Consider the following 20,513-nt stretch of genomic DNA (forward strand, 5'->3'; position numbering starts at 1 on the left):
TATAACATCTATTATTTTTCTTTTTTAAAATACAAAGAAGTATTAAAGTGGAGCTAGTGATTTAAACTATCACCAAGCTTTAATAAATAGAACTTCTGTGTAGATTATGTGACGTCACCAGTTTCCGTGCTGAGGCTGTAACATCACGCTGTGTGTCGCATGGTCTCCTATACTTAACATGTCGTATTCAATCGTGAAGAAAAGTTTGCAGTTGATGGAAGATGACCTGGTAGCACAGATCCCTGGTAAGGATTTATAAATGGATTCATATCAAATACAATTTAAGTACCATAACTTTGTTTTTGTTTCACAGGGCGTCAATGGGGGACGAAACAGCGACCGATATCAATAGTGCTACGATTCATTTATTTACACACAGTGTGATGAGTGCGTGTTTCACTTCCACTTTCTGATTCTGACCAGGTTCATCCGGATCATGCAAAAAACGAAAAACAAAAGATGCTATGAAGCTTATTAAAACAAATCGGAAAGGAGTGTGGAAAGAACTGCGAAAACTACAAAAGAAAGAGCAGCAAAAAGTGAAGAATAAGTTGTCCATGCTAAGTTTCAAGTCTGCAGTTGGTGAGGATGGCAGTTAATTCTAAAGGCTAGACATTAAAATCTTCTACACTTAAGGAAGAATGCTCAGCTTTTATGAAACTATCATTTCTTTAAATTCAAGCTGAAATTTGAGGCTTTTACCTTGATTGAAATTTAAATGGAGAATAATAGTATGTGGAATAATTTTCCTTCTGGTAATTAAGTACTTTTTTTCATATTTTATTTTTAGCATGTCTTTCAATAGAATATTGTTGCCTAGTTTCTTATAATTATTCCACTTCTTTCATCATTAAAGCGGTAATCATTTTTTTCATCTGCTATTTTTTTCTTTATTCAGAAAAATTTCAAGATGACAAGAGCAAAGAACTTACTAGAGCTTATCCAGACGAAGTACCAGTAGAAAAAAAAAACGTGTATTCAAAAAAGGTAAAAGGATGAAAAGTGCTTTATGTAAGATGATAACAATTGTAGCACAGGTAGAAAATATGTTAGGTTCATTGTGGTTAATAGTAATAATTATAAAGTAAAACAGGTTCTCAGTGGCTTGCTTTAATTTTCCTTCAAATGCTTAGTATTCTGGATATTAGCATTTGAGAAACAATAATTTGTAAGGACATCGTATGCCAGATTGTCAGTGTCAAGAGAATTGTAACTGTCAAATAATTTGTCAGGACATCGTATGCCAGATTGTCAGTGTCAAGAGAATTGTAACTGTCATCGCTTATAATATGAATAATGACTCCTAATTTTAAAGGGTTTAAGTGTTGCTGATGTCTTTCACTTGCTCATATTTAAGTTGTGCTGCTTAACTTTCTGTTATTGCTGCTTTGCAGTTGAGTTGCAAACAGTATTATCATCTTCAACAATGCTCCTTCTTATAAAAATTTTTTTTCGTCTATAAACGTTACAGCAAACGAAAATATTCACTCGTCAATCCAATGATGGTACACACACATGCAAATGATACTTTTTATATTTTACCAGTTGCAGTCTCTAGCAAACAACACAATGCGGATAAAAAGAGATACAGTTCAACATTTAGAACAATAGTAGTGGCACATTGTGCAATGCATCAATATTTATACCTATTAACCTACAATGAAGACAACCATCACTAACACACTGTTTTAAAGAGAATTTTTCAAACATTTAAGCAGCAAGTTTTGCAAGAAATATAGTTTTTGCTTTCTTGTACTATATTGAAATGAAAGATGGTAACTGTGTAGAATGGAGAGCTCCTGCTATGAATATAGGTTATGAGGCAGAAATTTAAAGGCTTGGTTGCTGGCTTGGCATAAAACACCAATTCTCTCTCACCACCCCCCAACCTCCATTACTTCTACACCTTCATAACTGAATAAACATCACTGTCCTAAATTTTGCATCACAGACCTAAGGCGTTTTTGTAGGAAAGTCATTGTCCACCCCCACCTCATGCACATGTTTATTCACTGGACTGAGGACTGGGTCAGCAGCCAGATCTGAGGATACATCAACATTCTTCTCAGTTTCCTTTTATCATCATGGTTAATATCTCAAACTTTTAAGCAATTATTTTCCTGCTTTGGAAAATTAGTGTTGCTTCTGCACAGATTGTTATTGCAGGAAGTGTAGGATCCATGTAGTGAAGCAATGTTTGAATTTAACAATTACAGACCAAGAATGAAGCACCTTGAATTTGAAGAGACTAATTTGCAGCAATGGCAAATCAAAAAAAACAACAAACAAGAATTTAGCTGAAAGTTAACTAGTGCTAAAGCAATTAGGAATATTTTGTGCTGGGTTTTAATGTCAGTGAAAATCTGCAAAAGATAACTAGATATGATACAATTTACTTTTTTTCAGGTGTTGCAGTATCATATGCAGAACTTTAACAGAAGAAAAGCAGAAGAGCCAAAAAAAGAAGAGAAAACAGTTTTTACTGATAGAGATTTTGACAGATTTGAGGAAGAATATGATAACTTAGACTTGTGAAAGAACTGTTTACAGAAGTGTTGTGATATTTGGTGACAGTGAGCAGATAAGATGATTTTGCATCAAAAATGGCTGCTTGTTATTAGCACCTCTGTGACTTGGCAAGTAATTGCTGAAATGCAAGTGACAGTAGCAACTACAAAATAGGAGAAAGAGGAAAACTGAAAAGAAAATCTCAAATGCTGTTGAAATAAGCAGTGATGGCTTTTCAGAGTAGAGATACAAGTGTTTTGTGTTTGTGAGAAGGAGAAGAGGAGGTCGTTTGAAAATGCTGTGTTCAATAAATATTTTTTATTGAAGAGGTGTGCATTTTTTTTAAGATAGATTTTTTCTTTGTTTCCTTACTAAACAAGTGGATTACAGATAAAAGTAGATGATCTAGTTACTAATGTATACAGTTTTCTGTAGTTCAATGTTTTCATCTCGTTTACGGCATTATGTTTTTCAAAACTAAATGTTGCTCTCATCTTTTAAAAGTTGTCCCGTGTCTAATTTAGAAAGTGAGTTCTTATCTAGTTTATAAAGTCTTAAACGCAATGCGACACCAGACCCATTGGGTGTGCATCCTAATTTTTAAAAAAATTTTAGTATGTAAGAATCGCTTACATGTTGCCTATGTATCTGTGTGTGTGCTTGTTTGTTTTTGGTTTGGTTTTTTTTTTAATGAGCGGATGCGAAGTAATGAGCTATCATTTATGTTAGGTATAACTGAATGATGGTAATGAGGGTTGTTGGTTTGTGAGTGTGTGTATGTGAGTCATTCTTTTAGAGCACTAAGATTTATCAAAGATACAAACTTTTCAGGGAATATGTTGACAAAATAAAAGTTGTATTGTTTGAAATGCAGATGGCATTACGTAGATAGATCTTGTCTTAATGTTGGTCGAATAGGGAGAGGGTGAAGGTGATGGTGTTGAGGGCCGTATACGCAATCTTTCCTTCGTCCGTACACTCGCTAAATACCTCATGAGCGTTAAAAAATAGGTCCTCCAAAATATAATGAATTAAAAAAAGTGCTGAGCTTATTTTGAGTATATCACAACATTATATCTCTATATATATATATGCAAACAAAATGCTTCAAAATTCTGTAAAAACATCAGAAGTTTTCATTTAAGTCTGGCAAGAAGAGGAATACGGTATTGTAACGAGTCTGACAGAAGGCTGCTGTTCAACGTCTGGGTCAAGCTTTATAGTGTAAGATTTGTAGTGGTGGATGATCACAACCCTTACACGAAGAACTGTGATTTTTCAGTTTGTTTGTTTGTTTTTTTTTTAAAGCAAGACTGACAAAGAAGTTGCAGCCTACGACAGGACAGATTTAAAAAATACCGTACACATGGAGTTCGCAGACGACGCCATTTCAGATGGTAAAAATCAAGAAAAAATGTATCAAAATATTTCCATTTAAAAAATACATGCAAAACTGGAAAATTATGCATTTTTTGCACCATTGAACATTTCTGTAATTTTAATTTTTGTTATAAATTGCCTGCTGTAGTCAAGATTGGACTGAGATCTGAAGACTGGATCTATGCTCTTACTAAGGGAAAGCCAGGTTAACCGGACTTTCAGTTGCGAGCTAGACAAAATGATTGACGATGATATTAATTACCACCTGGTCATTTTAATGGTGTACAAGCGCAGTCGTCTTCAGCGAACATTAACAAACGTCATGGTCATTCACAAACTCGATGTATGGCAAACTTTTATTGTGATATGCAGACATCGAAAATTACTGTCTTTATTTTGTCTGCAGCACTATCACTGATCAAGCTTCCATAAAGTACAAGCCATGGAGAGTCCGGAGGATCTACTAGAAAAATATTGTAGACAAAACTTTTGAAATGATTTTAATAGATCAGTGATACTTTTGTGAAATATCAGCAGCTACGTAGACTTAAAAAACTTGTCAACATCACAAAATTATTATCATGTGAAAGTAAGGAAGGGTCTTTTGACTGAAAAGGCATCCGATATTAGCAAAGACAGTAGTGACATATTTAATTCAGGTTCAATGAAGCATTTTATAAAGCATGGGAAACTCAAATAGATTAGTTGATGATCGAAACTGGCTGAATGTCCAATATTCTGTATACTGATCAGCTTTAGGTTTCGGATTTAGAAATTCTCAATATTTTGACTGTTTGATATCTGAGAGTAATAAGATCCTTGCTTGCAAAAAAGCTCTTCTAAACAGTAAAAAAGAGCACCAGTTTTGCACGAAATCAGAACTTATATTTTTCACAGCTAAATGTATGAAAACTAATTTTAAAACTCCATGTGCATGTTTTCACAACCATATATACATGCACGCACACATATGAACATTAAAATAAAACTAGCATTGTAGATGTGGAGACTAGTCATCCAGTTGCCGTGAAAAGCGACCTCTCGAGTCTCTTAATGTGAACAAGGCCATATCCACAATTTTCATTTTTCAGTACTCGAAGATATGCATAGGAGGAACGCTTTCGGAGACATTGAAGACTCTACCGAAAGTGTCACTTCAACGGCAAGTGAAACATTATGTTAACATTAAATTATAAATACTGTCATTTTGAATCTTTTTCACTGACTTTAACCGCAGTTTGTTCTGCGTCAATGTTAAGCTTGGGCTGTAATTGTACAGAATACAACTAACAATGCTTAATTTTCACAGGGAAGGCGATAATATAAACTACACAACGAACATATGAACATTTAAATCCCCAAAAGTATTAGTGGCGGCGTTCGAAGAGATATTATCATTTTTAAAGTGATCAAAGATAAAACATTCACGAGACATTTATTCAATGAAACTGCGTGCGCGCGCACCTTTTTTGTCCCTCATTGAGTTTCCACATAAAGACTCCTTCATAAACTAGGGTTAGCTCATTCTCCAAAATTCTTCCTTCCGGAAAAAGTACGGAGACATAGCGTCCTCCCCGAACTGGCTTGACCTGTGGTTTAGAAACGAGTGTAAGTTTGTTTTGTTTGTTTTTTTTTAGCATTCCCCATTTTTCAGTGTAAACAATTAAAAACGTTAGTATCTAAATAAGCCCAACTTTTCTATTTCACTTGCTTTTATCTTTAAGATATACACTCTTATGACAAGTTTAGCGTTTAATTTTCAAATTTCATTCATTTTTATTTTCCTGAAAAAGGAAAGGAGTTTCTTGAGGTTTAGAGCATTATTTGAGCATTGGTATAATTAAATTTGCTTTTGTCAAGACTTTTCCTCCGAGTCATTTCTTGTATAAATCATGGCTTTATGTCCTTTAGGCACAGTAGGTTAATATTGTAATGTTTTATTGTTTCCACAGAATATAATTGAAACCGCTGCTACTGCACTGAGGCGGTGCAGTCTCGTGAGTATTATCTTAACAGCTTAAATAAGATCAAATGGTTTGGTTCTTTGTGGTTGAACTATATATAATGTGTAAACGGTGCTATAATTTTGTGTGTGTGTGTATGAGAGAGAGAGAGAGAGAGAGAGAGAGAGAGAAAGAAGGAAGAGGAAAAAAGAATAACTTTTTCATCAGTAACTTTCTTTTTATTTTGCTGTGACATCAGTTCATGTGATGTTTGTTATCGTACGAGAGTACTTTAAGCAAAAAATATATTTGCACCGCTGGAAGACCATCAATTGATTTATTTTAAACAACAAAAACTAAACGTCAGATATGTTTATGATGAAAATAGTCACCTCGAATGAAATTAACCAAGCGTATGATGCCCGTTGAAAAGTTCTGGAACAGCCAGTGGAGCTAAATGTTTTTTTTTTTCCTTTAAAATTTCAAATCAAACAACCTATTATTGTCTGTGTATTGTAACCGGCTTTAATAATCTAACAGTTGTTAGAAAAATCACTCTTATCTGAAGAAGACGAAGAAGACGATACTGAAACTAAAAAGAAGATGGTAAGTAAACAATGTTTATTTGTCAAGATTCTGTTCGCTGTTTACTATCTTGATTGTTTATTTAATTCTTACGGTATAAGTCAAGGTTGTTGGTGGTGAGATGTTAAAGAACACACTTAATTTAGGCCAGATTTTATTTATGGGCAGTCTCTCCTCATCATCACTGGTTTTACTTCCCCAACAAGGTGCCAGCTACAGAAAGCAGATAACCCAGTGGTTAGATCGCTGGCGTCCGAGGTGAAAGACGCGCCGGTTCGATACCCGTGTAGCGCAGCTTACTTCCCCCAGTCTACCCAGCTGGCGGGAATGGGTACCTGACTCCAAAAGAGGGATGGGGAAGCTATGGCAGCGAGGTAGAGGAGAGGGGTCCCGAGAAAAGTGAGATCATCTCACTCCCCAACGATCTGACAAAGGTCATGAGACGACCTTTTACCTTACCAGATATCTATTTAATAACGATAAGTGTGAGAGAAGTTCTCGAACGTTTCATTCTGACCTTAAAGCTGTGGGACTACGTTCAGTTCATCATCGCCACAGTCAACATATATCGTATGGAAAGGATTTATGGTTCTTTTGTGTAGAACTTTGATATCTAACTGAACTATTCCCAGCATGTCATTCTCCCGCAAACCAGAAAAGGAGACGAGAAATAAAGTGCAACTAAAAAGAACGTTATTTATTTATTTATTTTTTGAAATTGTTTTTAAGACTTTGTCATAGTCAAGAAAGATCTTTTTCTCTTGCTATGTGCTCAATTTTGTGAAAAGCTAAGAGTTGCGAGATTTCCAGACAGGGGAGTTTGCTGGAGTCTTCCTGACGTTGATGAAAGAGGTTGACCTTTTTTTCCTTTGAGCGACTCAGAGAAAAAAAAAACCACTTTCATGAATGTCACCATTTTTTATTTTTTTATTTTTATTTTTTTATCTCTCGGCTCCATTTCTGGACGATAAAGTGCGGGAAGTTTCTTACACATGTTTAAAGCAAAAACATTCTAAGTACACCAAATTATTTGAGTTAGAAATTATTTGAAAATGTTGATCTTGTTTTTCAAGAGAATCTCCAGTTTTTTGGTTATGTATTCATTTGTTTCCTTGACCTTGTTTAAGCACACATTATTATCTCTGTGTGTGTGTGTGACAGATAACTGTACGATCAGATATAAGCCAAGCTTTCGATGAGATAATGCAGTCGTATCGGGATCGTCTGGAGATTTTGACATCCGTCGATCGTTTCTTGTTTCGTGCCAGAAAATTGGTGAGTTCATAAGCATCAGTGTCTCCTATTGTGGCACATAGGGATGCATTTATGACAAGAAGAATGTTTAGGATACCATTTAACGTGAGTACTTGCCGAATCGCTCATTTGTTAATTCGAGCACACTGATATCAAAGAGCATCAGCAAGAGCGACTACTATTAGATGAGAGGTTGGAGTGAGGCGGCGGTCACGGCACACAGGACCACTCCCTTTGGTACAGTAAACGTCACCAGCCTCTCGCGTGACACACCATCGTTTTGACGATCGTGTACTGGCCACCCGACCCCCTCCACCATCACACACACAGAGACTCAGGTATGCACGCTTGCATACTTATCGGAAATAGCACTTGAAAACATATTTCAAACTGGTGAGTTTTCTCGTTTAAAAAAAGAATACATTCACTTTCCCACCTGTGGTCGCTCTTGGTGATCCTCTTTGCTTCTATAAGTTGATTTAGTCAGCTAGTAATGCTCACTAGAACTTAGCTCATCACAAAGAATTTCAGTGATTAGTGCTAAAATGAACATTTTTGTTGAACCATGCATGAGTCTACAATGTATCTTGTTGCTAATTTTTTTCCCTCTTTTTACGTTTTAGGTAGACATCAACGAATCCACGACAATTAGTGAAGATAATTTTTTGTTGATAAACGAATCCTTTAAGTTAATGAGGTATGATTATGCGATTAAGCATCCAGATACACTATCATACAAAGCACCCTGTCAAGCTTGGTAAACTTTCAAATCAACATCTCAAGTTTTTGACAGTCTCTGTGGTCTGCTAAATGATAGGGCAGTCCCATATTGCATGATTTCTGCTCACTACTTTTGTCTGCCTCTTCTTTGCAAATCATGATGTTCTTAAATTCCTCATCTCAAGTCATAGTGTGTGCTAAGTGGATTAAATTTAAAAGAAAGAGTGTCACAAATTTTATAACCTTTTTTCATGCAGATCAATTCGAAATAAAATGCGTAATAATTCTGAGAACATAGCAAAGATTGGATTTGATCTTTTGGAAAAGCTGCACGCTCGTATCCCCGTTGCGCAAAGTTCTTCTAAAAGGTTTGCCACTTTTAACAGTGCATGTCGCAGGAGTATTCTTGATTTGATCATGCATAGACAGCAGTGGACTGTGTTTATTAACCAATTATTAAGTTTTTGTGGTGTGCCTGTGCTGTTCGTGTGACATCTTCCTATATCTGGAGGCAAGTCATTTTGATATTTAACAACTGTTAGAACAATACTAGATAACGGATGGCAGTGAACAATGATTCGGTCTGGATGTCCCTAAATTGACGGGATACCACGACGATAGTAAAGCCGACAACTTTATACACCAGAACCATCAACGTAGTCTAAGATCATATCTCAGGATGGTAACACATGTCCCTGTAAGCCAGCACACCATTTGCACCCGCTGTTTGGACTAGTATACCTCCGTAGCAGAACTGCTGCCACCCGTGTACCATTGACACAGGCGCGCCATCAGAAGTCATCAGCGTGGACAAGGTAGCAGTGGCTCTGTACTCGTCAGAATCCAGGTTTACAATGGCAGACGACATGGCGGCGTTATGGAGCACGACTGGCACGGCAGTGGTTGTGATGATCTAGAGAGGAATTTGCAGGGTTGTCCATGGGACATATTTTTCTATCCCATACCATCCCGTCCCATGGCGATTTATGCCTGTCCCATCCCGTCCCATCCCACGGGACGTTTTCCATGAGATTCCCATGGTAATAACAATCCTATGGACAACACTGAAAACCACTTTTCGGCTTTTGTTCTATAATTCCTGCTACTTCACATACAATAGATGATTCAGAGGAAAGATTTAAATCCTTGATGAATGAAATAACAGTAAATTTATTTTGCAATATCAAGTATCGACTACCATGGGAAATACAAATGTGGGCTGTCCCATCCCATCCCACCCCATGGGACGTTTCCCATGGGATTCCCATGGGATTCCCATTCCTATGGACAACACTGGGAATTTGTATTCATCACAGAACTGTTCTGTGTCTCGTTCGTGTCGCTCTGACTGGCATTCAGTGTAAATGTGATTCTTATAATAATAATAAATGCAAGATTTGTAATGCGCATACTCACTCTAAGGAGCAAGCTCTTAGCGCTTAAGAACAAGAACGAAACATGGACAGCAGACGAGTGACAGGAAAACAAATAACATATAAACTATAAAGGAATAAACAGCCCTACTAAACGAAGAATAAAATCAAATACAGAAAACGCAAAAAGGAACCAAATAACAAGAACAAGAGCTGAGAGCAACATGATATTTTAAAAGGAAGGGTGTGTAAAAGGACTTGCATTATGGGAAAGGTTGTTAGGAGTAATGTTTACGGAAAAGGTGTGTTTTCTGTGCACATTTAAAGGATTCAGCCAGCAAGCAAGGAGTTGCAGTAATCAAGTCTGGATAAAACAAACGCACAGACGAGAGTGTTGGTAGCGCGCGTAGACAGAATGTGACAGATAGAGCTGATCTTGCGTAGCTCTTAATAGACAGACTGACAGCTGTGACTGGTCTATCATAATAGACAGACTGACAGCTATGACTTGTCTATCATAACAGGCAGAGGGACAGACAGCTGTGACTTGTCTATCCTAATAGGCAGACTGACAGACAGCTGTGACTTGTCCATCATAATAGACAGACTGATAGCTATGACTTGTCTATCATAATAGACAGACTGACAGACAGCTGTGACTTGTTTAGCAAGAGTCATGTCTGCAGTGACAATCAATCCCAGATTCCTGATGGAGGACGCAAAGATGCTGAATCATCGATTGATGAAATTCACATATTTTAGAACATTTACAGTCACACTGTTGTGGATGGTGTATGTGAGTTATTTTCTGTATAGAAAATATTTTATTATATTTTATTATATTTTATTTGTTAAAATATTATTATTTTCTATAATTATAGCCTTTGTTTGCTTGTTTTGTTTCTAGTAGAGTACTAAATTAGTGGTCAAGTTATAAATTAAAATGTTATATATTTTCCAGATCCCTTACAAGGCCGGAAGAAGATAAGGCACTGGATGTTGTCGTTTATGAAGGTTTAGCATGTGTGGAGAAAATAGCCCAGAATATCTAAGAGTGATTTGTGTGGAACTGGAAAAAAATAAATCTCAAATTCATCATCTATCATCTATCATCAATCAATCATCATCATCAATCCCTTAATGGGAATTGTATCGACCAGACTCGGAGCATTCCCCTCAGTACCAGTTGCTGGGATAACGCAATGTGACGCAACAACAGCGAAAAAATTAGAGCACTAATTAACATTGTACAAAGACAAGAACGGATACACATAAATACACACACACACGCATAATAATAACCATATTATTTCAGTCCCTTCCATTTAGGAACAGTAAGTTGAATACGCAACATTTTATTTGTAATATCGTCTTCACCATACTTTACATCATGATCTAAAAACAAAAGCAAAAATCAGACTTTTCTGTATTCGTTGATGTTTTACACATAGCTCATACATAGAAGTTTGAGATATTTATCAAAAAAATAATGAAAACAGTGTTCTTTTCCTCCTGCCTGCTTATTTTTGCTGGGGTTATTTCAGAGAAATTACTGGCGACACATCTGCCTACATGGTTAAAGGCTGTAGGTATGATCAACGCTTTGCTTGAAAAATCTGAGAAGTTAACTCCATATTTTGCGTTACAGAAAGGTAAATACTGTTTCTAGTCTGACGTGCATAGTTTGAAGAAATAAGTATGGCAAAACTTAACATATGATTACTCTTTTATTTAAACTTTGTGTAGAGCACTCGTGCAGTTATTTTAGAGCATTTCAAGTGTAGTCCTTTGCTCTTGCAATGAAATCTTCTAGTTGGAAAGTTATGGTCTTCCTTATAAATACATAGCTCTCCTGAAATTAATTGTTTTTTCAAAATCACTTACTCACCCATTAAAAAAGAATGCCTGAACCAAGCTCTGAGCATTCAGGAGTCCTTTAAAATAAATATTCCATACAGCCGTGATTCAGTAAGGATAGGTATTTTCGTGTATTCGATTTCATTTCTTATTTAATATTCTGATGTCAATGCATATACACGCGTGTGTGTGTGCTCGCGAGAGAGAGAGAGAAAGAGAGCCCACATGCACATAGATGTGCTGGTTCTGTTTGTGCGCCTAAATTCAATAAATCTACTTTAGTTTGTCATCTGATATGAACATCATTCACACATGTCTATGTCTGCCCTTAACAAAATGCTTTTAGAAGCTCAACACCGTTTATTGGGATGGGAAGAAGATAACGACGGGAGCGTTGATGTTACAAAATGAATTGTTGGATTTAAAAAAAGACGTCGTTTGCCTAGGATTTGTGTCTCGTCTTGTGCACCTTACCTTCTTTAAAAATGAGCGTCCCTGGTAAAGAGGGGTGTGAGTCCATACTGTAAAATAAAAGTTGAAGGTAGTTGAAGAGGTGTGTCCGGTGTCCTTCTTCTCCCTCTCTGCCTTACTTTCCCCACATCTTTATGGAATCGGGAAGCAGGCCACACACGGGTCCGCCGGGGAAGTACGCTGCCTCACACTGTACAAACCTACTAATACAGACATCTTTGGTTTGCACGCCATTGCTGTAACCACAACAAGGACGTGACTGTAGGCTTTGCCCTCCAAACTGTAAACTTAGGGCCTTGCATCATCAAACATGGTTAGGCAAGATTGAATGGAATGCTGGCTCAAGACGTGTACTTTCTTTGACGTTTGTGTGTTACTGTATGTGTAGGGGTAGCTCAGTAGTTGATATGCACTGTCAATTTGATTCTTTTGTGCTCTAAACTTCATAATATGAAAATGTGAAAATAGTTTTTGAGAGATTTGTTTTCTTTTAGTGTTGACTTTAGGCAAGGAACTCCTCCAGAATATGTCAAAAGCTGTGAAAACTTGCTTTGACAATAAAAACAAATCAGAGGTTATTAACAAGGTGATTTTTTTTAAATTTCAGATATTTTGACTTCCTGTCGTTAATTTGTGTTTTTGTTTATGCATACCTGTATAAATATGACAGAAATGATGAGATTATTTAGTTTTTGGGCATAACATTTTGCTATTCTTTGCATTTGTCGTGATTTACGTAGAAATTTAATAAGCTTTCTCAACTTTCCTCATTTAACGCTTCAGTTTCATCGTTGTTATTGACTTTCATACGTTGTGTATTTATTCTCATGCCTCTTGTTTGTGAAAAAACTAGTCAATTTCATTTATTTACCTTTTGGTAATTCTCTTATTGCAAACTGGAGTTAGTAGACCAAGGACACCACTCTTATTGCGATACATCTTTCTCTCTTTTTGCCAAAGAAAATTGAAAAGCAAATAGAACTGTCCAAGTTATACGACAAAGAAATGAAGATTCAGCAAGAAGAACTCGACAATGTAACTATCCAAATAGCTGAATTGCGTGAATCTCAGGTAAGACTGAATGAATGGGTAGGTGTGTTTGTATGTACTTTTTAAGTACAGATTGACGCACACCTCAAAGAAAACAAAACCAAACAAAAACTGAAGCATAACATATATATATATTAACTGATATATTAGTTAAAGCTAAAGGTAACAAAAAGGTGTCTATTATATTTTATTACAAACCACTTTTGTTCAAAATCTTCTCCATCAGCTCCTCTTTCCCCAGTATTTTTAAGAAGCAGTTTGCCTGATTCAGTTTGCGAACCACATTCTGTAGTGCTTCACTCTGCTTATCAATTTTGCTGAGATCTCTGATCAATAATGTATCTGAAATCAAAATATTATTTTTAGTTCTTAAAGTAATGACAAAACTTAACTATGAATATAAGTCTCTTGACAATTTTTACAATTAATAGAAAATGTTTTGATGGAAATAATAATAATAATAATAATAATAATAATAATAATAATAATAATAATAATAATAATAATAATAATAATAATAATAATAATAATAATAATAATAATAATAATAATAATAATAATAATAATAATAATAATAATAATAATAATAATAATAAACAATATTTCCCCCAAGGTAATGGGGCTATTTTTCCTTGGCCGGGATTGTAGTGCAAAAATTGATGTGGACGTCTGTGTCCACCTCTTCCCTTGCCACCACATGGTCTTTTAAACTAGCCAATCAGAGCATAATGCGACAGCCTCTCGTCTTTTCTCTTTTCGGCCGTCAGATGTAACCGTCGAGACTATCCATCTGCCAGAAACGTCTTTCATCGCTGGGCATCTGTTCATGGTTGGCTCGCTCTAGCCACCTCAGACCGTCAACCCTGCATCACACTTCCTAAAAGCCTACACATAAAGCCCTGTTAATTACTTAAGTGGTCTCTGGCTGGGGACAAGTAATCTTTGTCTAGACCTTTAACCGTGGGCGATTTCTGTGTCGCACTTAAAGTTACCACATGCATAACAATGATTAGAATAATGACGCTAAAAATATGATGCTAGTCATTCTGTTATCCAGAAAAAGCTGGAGGAAAACATCCAGTACCATCAAGAAGTAGAGAAGCTTTTGCGGAGAGATAGTGTAACAGAGGAGGAGAAAATGAAGGCAATAGAGTTAATTAAGCAACCTGATGAAGCAGAGCCTTTGAAAGGTTTGTTTTGGTGTTTTGTTTTTAATAACAGGTTATATCATAGTGTAAAGGAATTTCTTACCTCACCTTTGTGTTGCTGGTTAAAGATCAACAGTGTTGATAGAGAATTCAAAACGATCAGCTGAATTCATTGTACCCTGTAAACTTTCCTCTTAGTTTTCTGTGAACGTCTTTGTCTTATGCCAACCCTGCTACGCACACTGAAAATCCTGCTTAACTAAAAGCTGATTGGCATTCTTGAATAAAAATTGTAAATTTGTGGGGTTTTAAAAATGTTTTTCTGTTTAAAATAGTGAAAGGTTCTTAAATGTTTTTTTCTTCTTTTAGAAAGATATGCGTGGAGTGAGCTGTTATTGCAGATGAATTATGTGTAAGCTGGAAAAAATAAGTAAAATTCACCAAAAAATGTAGAATTTACAAGAAGATTATTTGCTTTTGTTAATAGCAGAAACAGATGAATCAAAAGCAGAAAAAGGTCCACAAGAAGTATTAACGTTATGTGAAAGAAAACTACAACTACAGAAAGTAACTATTTGTTTCAAATTGGAAAGTTTAACCGTGATTCATGTCTGACTTCTCTTGATTTTGCATCACTCCAAACAAGCGTGTACACATCTCTCCCTCCTGAACAAGCAAACATAGAGACAGATGCCTATATATGTATACATTTATTTGTGTATTTAGATATACAGTAAAGACAAAATATGTCAAACATTTCAAATAAATTTGCGTAAGTACAGATGCATGTACACACAGAGAAAGTGGGTAAAGTCTGGTGTATCTCTCTTCGTTATCAGATAGAGAAAACGGGAAATTGTAGTTAAAAATCAGAACAAAATTAGAAAAGCACAAGCAAAAGAAATTAAAACTGAAAATGAAATCTAGTCTAGCTTTGAGTCAAATTATGATGTAGCTAACGTATTTCATTTTGGTATGCTAGCATCTTCTGTAGCATCTTTTTTATATTAAACATCTGTTTTTATTTATCATTTTTCTTGTCTTTAAACAATTTCTGTCTTCTTTTATTTGTTTTAGGCTTCAGCCAACGTGCTGAGGCAGAATGTACAGAAAATGGAGGCCATAGCCAGTGAACTTGAGAGTCAGTAAATAATGGATAGTAAAAGTTTGTATATGTTTCTTACTTTCTCTCAGACATTCATGTCATCAAAAATGCACAGGTTAATGTCACTTGAACACCCTGTGACCCAGAACAGCTTAAAACAGAAAAAAAATCTTGTGTATCAAAGCCAGAATATTTGAAGTGATAAAACATTCTTACCAGTGGTGTTTGTTTTATAAAATTAGAATTTTATGGGCAGATATTATGAAGGTAGCTAAGAGCTTTATTGGATGCATTTGCATTACACACATCTGCGCTAGTACATGTTTATTTAAATTGTCCATTTTCTTATTTAAATATTGTTTCTTTTTATCTTGAAAAATCATTCCAATGTTTGGATTTTGTTTATTTTCCTAAACTTTCTTTATTGATCAGATGTGGATGCATTATTAATCATCTAAACTAATTGCAGTTTTAAAAGAAGAGAGAATGCGGAAGAAACAAGAGCGTATTCAATTCCTAGAAATTTTAGAGCAACCAGAAAAGCAAGAGCATCCTGAACTGACAAGTAGTGAGCAAGTCCACGTCACACAGGAAGAAGGTGATGCTTCTGCTGTCTCGGTCAGTGTCACAATTTTTTTAACTTCATATATTTTTCTACTTTTCCGCTAGCATTCCATCGAGTAGTCACTGCTTTTCTTAGTCTGTCATAAAGGAAAAATGAGACAAAGGTGTACTCTTGTGGTTACTCAGGTGACTACTACTTATGTTTACATGGCTAACTCATGTCTACCATCTTGATTTAGTTTGTCCTCCATTGATGCTGTTCTTGTCCAAACTTGCGTGATTTTCAACCAGCATTATAAATAGGTTTAGCAAAGCAAATTCATATTCATTTCAATTCTAACCTATATTTTATGCATACATTGCTTCTGATTATCATATGTTTTACATCTTCGATTTGCTAGTACATACTGAGTCTGTACTTGAATGATACGCCTCCAATCAGCTGTCCTTCAAACTCCTGCCAACCAGGCTACAATAGTATAGTCTTGTTTTTACTAATAAGAAGAAGACTTGGAAAAGAAGGATGAATGTGCAAATATTTTCTCTTCAGATCATTATTGTGTGTGGTTTGATCTGTAGGCCAGTCGCCCAGCACTGACACTAGTGTTTCGCACTCTCCACCATTTTCGTGGCATGGACATGTCTAAGTTTCATGATGACTTGGGAACCAAATTTGTCGCGTAACGCGATCGGGCTTCGCGGTGCTTGCTCTCACAGGCACGCTCACAGTCACACAGACTCTCACACGCCCAACGCTAGCAACGAAGCCAATCGTCCCTCAGTGAACAAATAAACACGCACACGTAGGGACAGTACAAAACAAGACTATTGGCGGTCACAAGGTGCGATCCACCAGAAGAAAAAAAAGAAAGAAAGAAAAGATAAAAGATAATAACTCAGATAATAAAAACAAAACAAACAAAAGAAAATCCCTCCGCGGGTGGAAATGTTATAAAACACACATACAAGCTATACTCCCGTAAAACAATAAAATTAAAACTGACAATATCTGCATGAACTACTACACGATGACTTTCTTATGCCTCACATTGTTCTAGTCATCAAGGGTCCACTATTTGTACTATATTGGCCACATACACTGTCCTCACTAGGTTTGAATTATTGTCTGAAACATTAAAAAAATGAGTATATGTCATTTAAAAATGAACATCTTTTAAACAGTTATTTAGAATAATACCAAGTCACTTAGATCAGGATTTTTTCAGTTGATCGTACAATTTACACTTTTATTTTGAGAAAAAAAACGCGTAAAACTAACTTTAAACTGTCTTAAAAATTAGCAGGAAAGTAGAGTATCGGTTGTGCAACACTTTTTATTGAAAGGGACATTAATTTTACTACAGAAAGAACCTTTTATTTTTCTCTTCTCATCATAACGTTGAAATCTAATTTAACCATCCAGTCGTTCACGCAAGACTCAAGCACAACACAAGAGGTGTCAAGCAGGCAGACAACAGTATCCAGTTCAGAGAGCCAGCCAAGGTAATAATTTCATACATTTTACTAAAATATAGTTTACAGGAGGAAAAACAATATAGAGACCATAACATACTCAACTGGAGCCAGAAGAGCATTAGCTATGTTTGTCATAGATGTTAAATGAGATGATCTGCAAAAAATAGTTTCTTGATGATGTGACTAATGAACAAATTCTTTGCTTTATCTTCTAGCAGAATGCTCATATATTTCTTTTTATAATTTTGGATACATTTGTCAGATGAGTATTTTTGCGTATGATTCCCTTGAAGACAAGTATTCTTTCTAATGTACAGATCTTGTCAGACACAACAGATTTTGCCCAATCACTATGTCTTATGGTTTGTAAGAGGCACGTTACATTACAATCATAACAAGTCATTGGCACTGGTCATTGGACCTGATGTTTTGATGTAAATAACTGAAACAGCGACGTTGTGTTATTTTTCATGTGTTGGTAATCTTCAAAGAATCCTTAGAATTAAGGAATCACATCTCAAGAATTGGGTGGGAGAAGGGAAGGGGAGGATATTCTTGCCCCATCACAAATTTTTTGGGCGGGGCAGATGCCCCTCTTGCCTCCCTGGTTTCTATGCCTTATTAACTTGGATCAGGTCCTTTTTTACTTGAATCTTTTTTTATGACATGCCACAGCCCTTCCTGTCAGTCTCTGTCAAACAATGTTTTAAGAAGTCGGTGTAGTTGTGTAAGAGAGCCTACAGGTGCTGTTTGAAGTTTTCTGTCATGACATGACAGTTTAGTCTACAGCCAGTCTGTATATATATTGATATACTTATAATATAACAGTTATAATGGTTATAGAATAGTTTCAAAGATTTAAAAAAAATGTGTTTCACAATGTGTAACTGCTCCTCACTGAGCTGATTTAATAGCTGTCCAGCATTATCCTCAGAAACTTAATTTTTACCTGTCAGAATTCTCACAACTTAATGTTACTAATATCAATGATGAAAGGTTTCGAATATGTTCCGATGCAAAAGTTCAGAGTGATTTACATCAGGCAACTGTTTCTTTCTCTATTCAGAGGTGACAAAGAGCCATCATCTCCAGATTCTGTTCAGAGAAGCACCAGCAGTATCAGATCAGCAGAACTTGAGACCGCTGAAAAGACACAGGCCCAACTTGTCTTGATGACCATCTTGAACCAGTTAAAAGAAATGAAAGAGTTTTTTGTCAGAATGTTGGCATCTAAAGAAATGGTTGAACTGGCAAAGCAGCTAGATTCTTTAGGATGTTGCGAAACAGTAAGGCACTGTCCATCTTCTTATAGTCTACACAATGTGTAGAACCTCCCATCCATAAAATATAAGTTTTCAGACTCTGGGAAAATTTGTGGGAATTTTATTGACCAGCCACAGAACAAAAATACAGCATGCAAAATATTATCATGTTCTTCATTCTCAATATCAGTAAACTGCTGTAAGTACCAGTATCAATTTTTTACTAGTATCATTTTTATGCATTTAAAACTGTCATTGATATTTGATAATTTGTAATGATGAAATATTAGCTTTCATGTATCTGGTACATTGTCTTACAAAATCAGACATACAGTTTGAATGATTGTGTTTTCGGACTCCCAGTGCCAAATCATTTATGTTTTTAGACTTCTTTAACAATTTTATTTTATGTGATTTGGACCTGTGCGTGTTTATTCATGTTTCTGCATGTGTATTTCTACAGAATGTGAATCTTTAGTCATCTTTTATGTCATACTTTGTAAAAGTTGGCGGGCTGTCCAGTTGTAAAGGTTGTGTGTGCTCTGTCGCGCAATGGATAATTCTTCTGACCAGCATTCGACCACACCTAATTACATGTCCATTCCCCAAATCAGTCAAAACGATCCATAGGTATCTATGAAACAAAAGAGTGTCATTTAAAGGGAAGATGCAATAAAACAGAACATATATACAGAAATAGTTTAATCTAGGTCCGAATGTAATTTAAAACTTATCACTCTTTGATGTCGCTTGCCTCACACAATGTTCACAGTTCACAATCCAATGTTCACAGTTTACAATTCACAGTTCCTTTCTTACAACATCAATACTATAAGTCTAACCTCGCGCTGGCGTAAACTTCCAATACACTATACTGTACAGAGTCCAGCAAAAGTAGAAAATACGTTTTCTACATACGCCAAGAAAAACATCTATCCATGCTAAAAGTATTCTGTTTTAAAAGTTTATTTACATCTATTTAGCCTAAGGCATTTCTTCTAACTTCCTGAGAACTGTCTTCCTGTCTAGGTACCTGTTTGTGTGGTTGCTTCCTAATCAGCTCTTGTGACTGAGTGTATACAATGTACCAGCACATTAGATCAATGGTCAGTTGCATTAAGTCTGTCTACACAATTATAAGAGATTAAGTTAATTTGTTTACAACATCAGAGAGTGATGATTTGAGATTGATAACAGTAGTACAAAGGCGTTAATATTGTTGTCATGGTGTCAAGGATGCAGACGGAGTGCAGACCATAAAACTGTCATCGCCCCACTTCAGAAATGGTGAGTAGAAAACATGGTACATGGTATTCCCCTTTCTCTACCATCCCTAATTCACTTGATATGCATTGATATATCCATTTCATGGTGTGGTTAGCTTTGTCAGAAAATGGATTTGTATAAATTTCTGAAGAATGCTTTTGCAGGAATGTTAAGTAAATGATTCTTTAAATGACTTCTTTTTCAGTACTGGATCATATTCAGACTATTCTATCCAAAGTTTTGCGGTCATCCAAAGTTTCTCGGCTTGCATCTAAAAAAACGGTAATCATCATTAACAGTAAGACTAGTACATGTCAGTTGCATAGGAACCAGAGGTGGGGAGGGGGCAAGAGGGTAGTCACCCACATACTGAGGAGGCAAGAATGTGAACGTCGTTCACTGTCAGCAGGCCCGTTCTTAGCCCCCGCGGGGCCCGAGGCAAAGGGCATGTGCTGGGCCCTCACGCCACGATCACACGGTTTTCCATATGCCTAGTTACTATATCAATCAAAAGCGCGGGGCCCCTTGAAGCGCGGGGCCCTAGGCAGATG

At 36.1% G+C, this 20,513-nt stretch overlaps 2 protein-coding genes across 3 annotated transcripts in view; both read left to right on the forward strand.

The window, feature by feature from the left end:
• The first annotated feature begins 90 nt into the window (after positions 1-90).
• On the forward strand, positions 91-2,836 carry LOC112562189 (active regulator of SIRT1-like). Its single transcript, XM_025235281.1, has 4 exons — positions 91-245; positions 424-582; positions 899-987; positions 2,407-2,836. Exons 1-4 carry the CDS (start codon positions 179-181, stop codon positions 2,533-2,535), a joined length of 444 nt encoding a protein of 147 aa, XP_025091066.1. The 5' UTR covers positions 91-178; the 3' UTR covers positions 2,536-2,836.
• Positions 2,837-3,699: 863 nt separating this feature from the next.
• Positions 3,700-20,513, forward strand: part of LOC112565373 — a 31,565-nt gene continuing 14,751 nt past the window's right edge. The window contains exons 1-19 of one of the 2 annotated variants that reach the window (XM_025240800.1): positions 3,700-3,905; positions 4,980-5,050; positions 5,841-5,885; positions 6,372-6,437; positions 7,578-7,691; positions 8,294-8,367; positions 8,648-8,758; positions 10,725-10,777; positions 11,308-11,415; positions 12,586-12,677; positions 13,052-13,162; positions 14,199-14,331; positions 14,777-14,856; positions 15,367-15,430; positions 15,864-16,012; positions 17,382-17,461; positions 18,501-18,720; positions 19,932-19,983; positions 20,168-20,244. In XM_025240800.1, the coding sequence (XP_025096585.1) occupies positions 3,875-3,905; positions 4,980-5,050; positions 5,841-5,885; positions 6,372-6,437; positions 7,578-7,691; positions 8,294-8,367; positions 8,648-8,758; positions 10,725-10,777; positions 11,308-11,415; positions 12,586-12,677; positions 13,052-13,162; positions 14,199-14,331; positions 14,777-14,856; positions 15,367-15,430; positions 15,864-16,012; positions 17,382-17,461; positions 18,501-18,720; positions 19,932-19,983; positions 20,168-20,244 (1,731 nt within the window). In that variant the 5' untranslated portion in view covers positions 3,700-3,874. Of the gene's footprint in view, positions 3,906-4,979; positions 5,051-5,840; positions 5,886-6,371; positions 6,438-7,576; positions 7,692-8,293; positions 8,368-8,647; positions 8,759-10,724; positions 10,778-11,307; positions 11,416-12,585; positions 12,678-13,051; positions 13,163-14,198; positions 14,332-14,776; positions 14,857-15,366; positions 15,431-15,863; positions 16,013-17,381; positions 17,462-18,500; positions 18,721-19,931; positions 19,984-20,167; positions 20,245-20,513 lie in introns of those variants that run through there. The other variant, XM_025240806.1, reaches the window with a different exon arrangement.

This window comes from Pomacea canaliculata, linkage group LG1 (genome assembly GCF_003073045.1).
Source record: "Pomacea canaliculata isolate SZHN2017 linkage group LG1, ASM307304v1, whole genome shotgun sequence".
In the NCBI taxonomy this organism is placed as follows: Eukaryota; Metazoa; Mollusca; class Gastropoda; order Architaenioglossa; family Ampullariidae; genus Pomacea; species Pomacea canaliculata.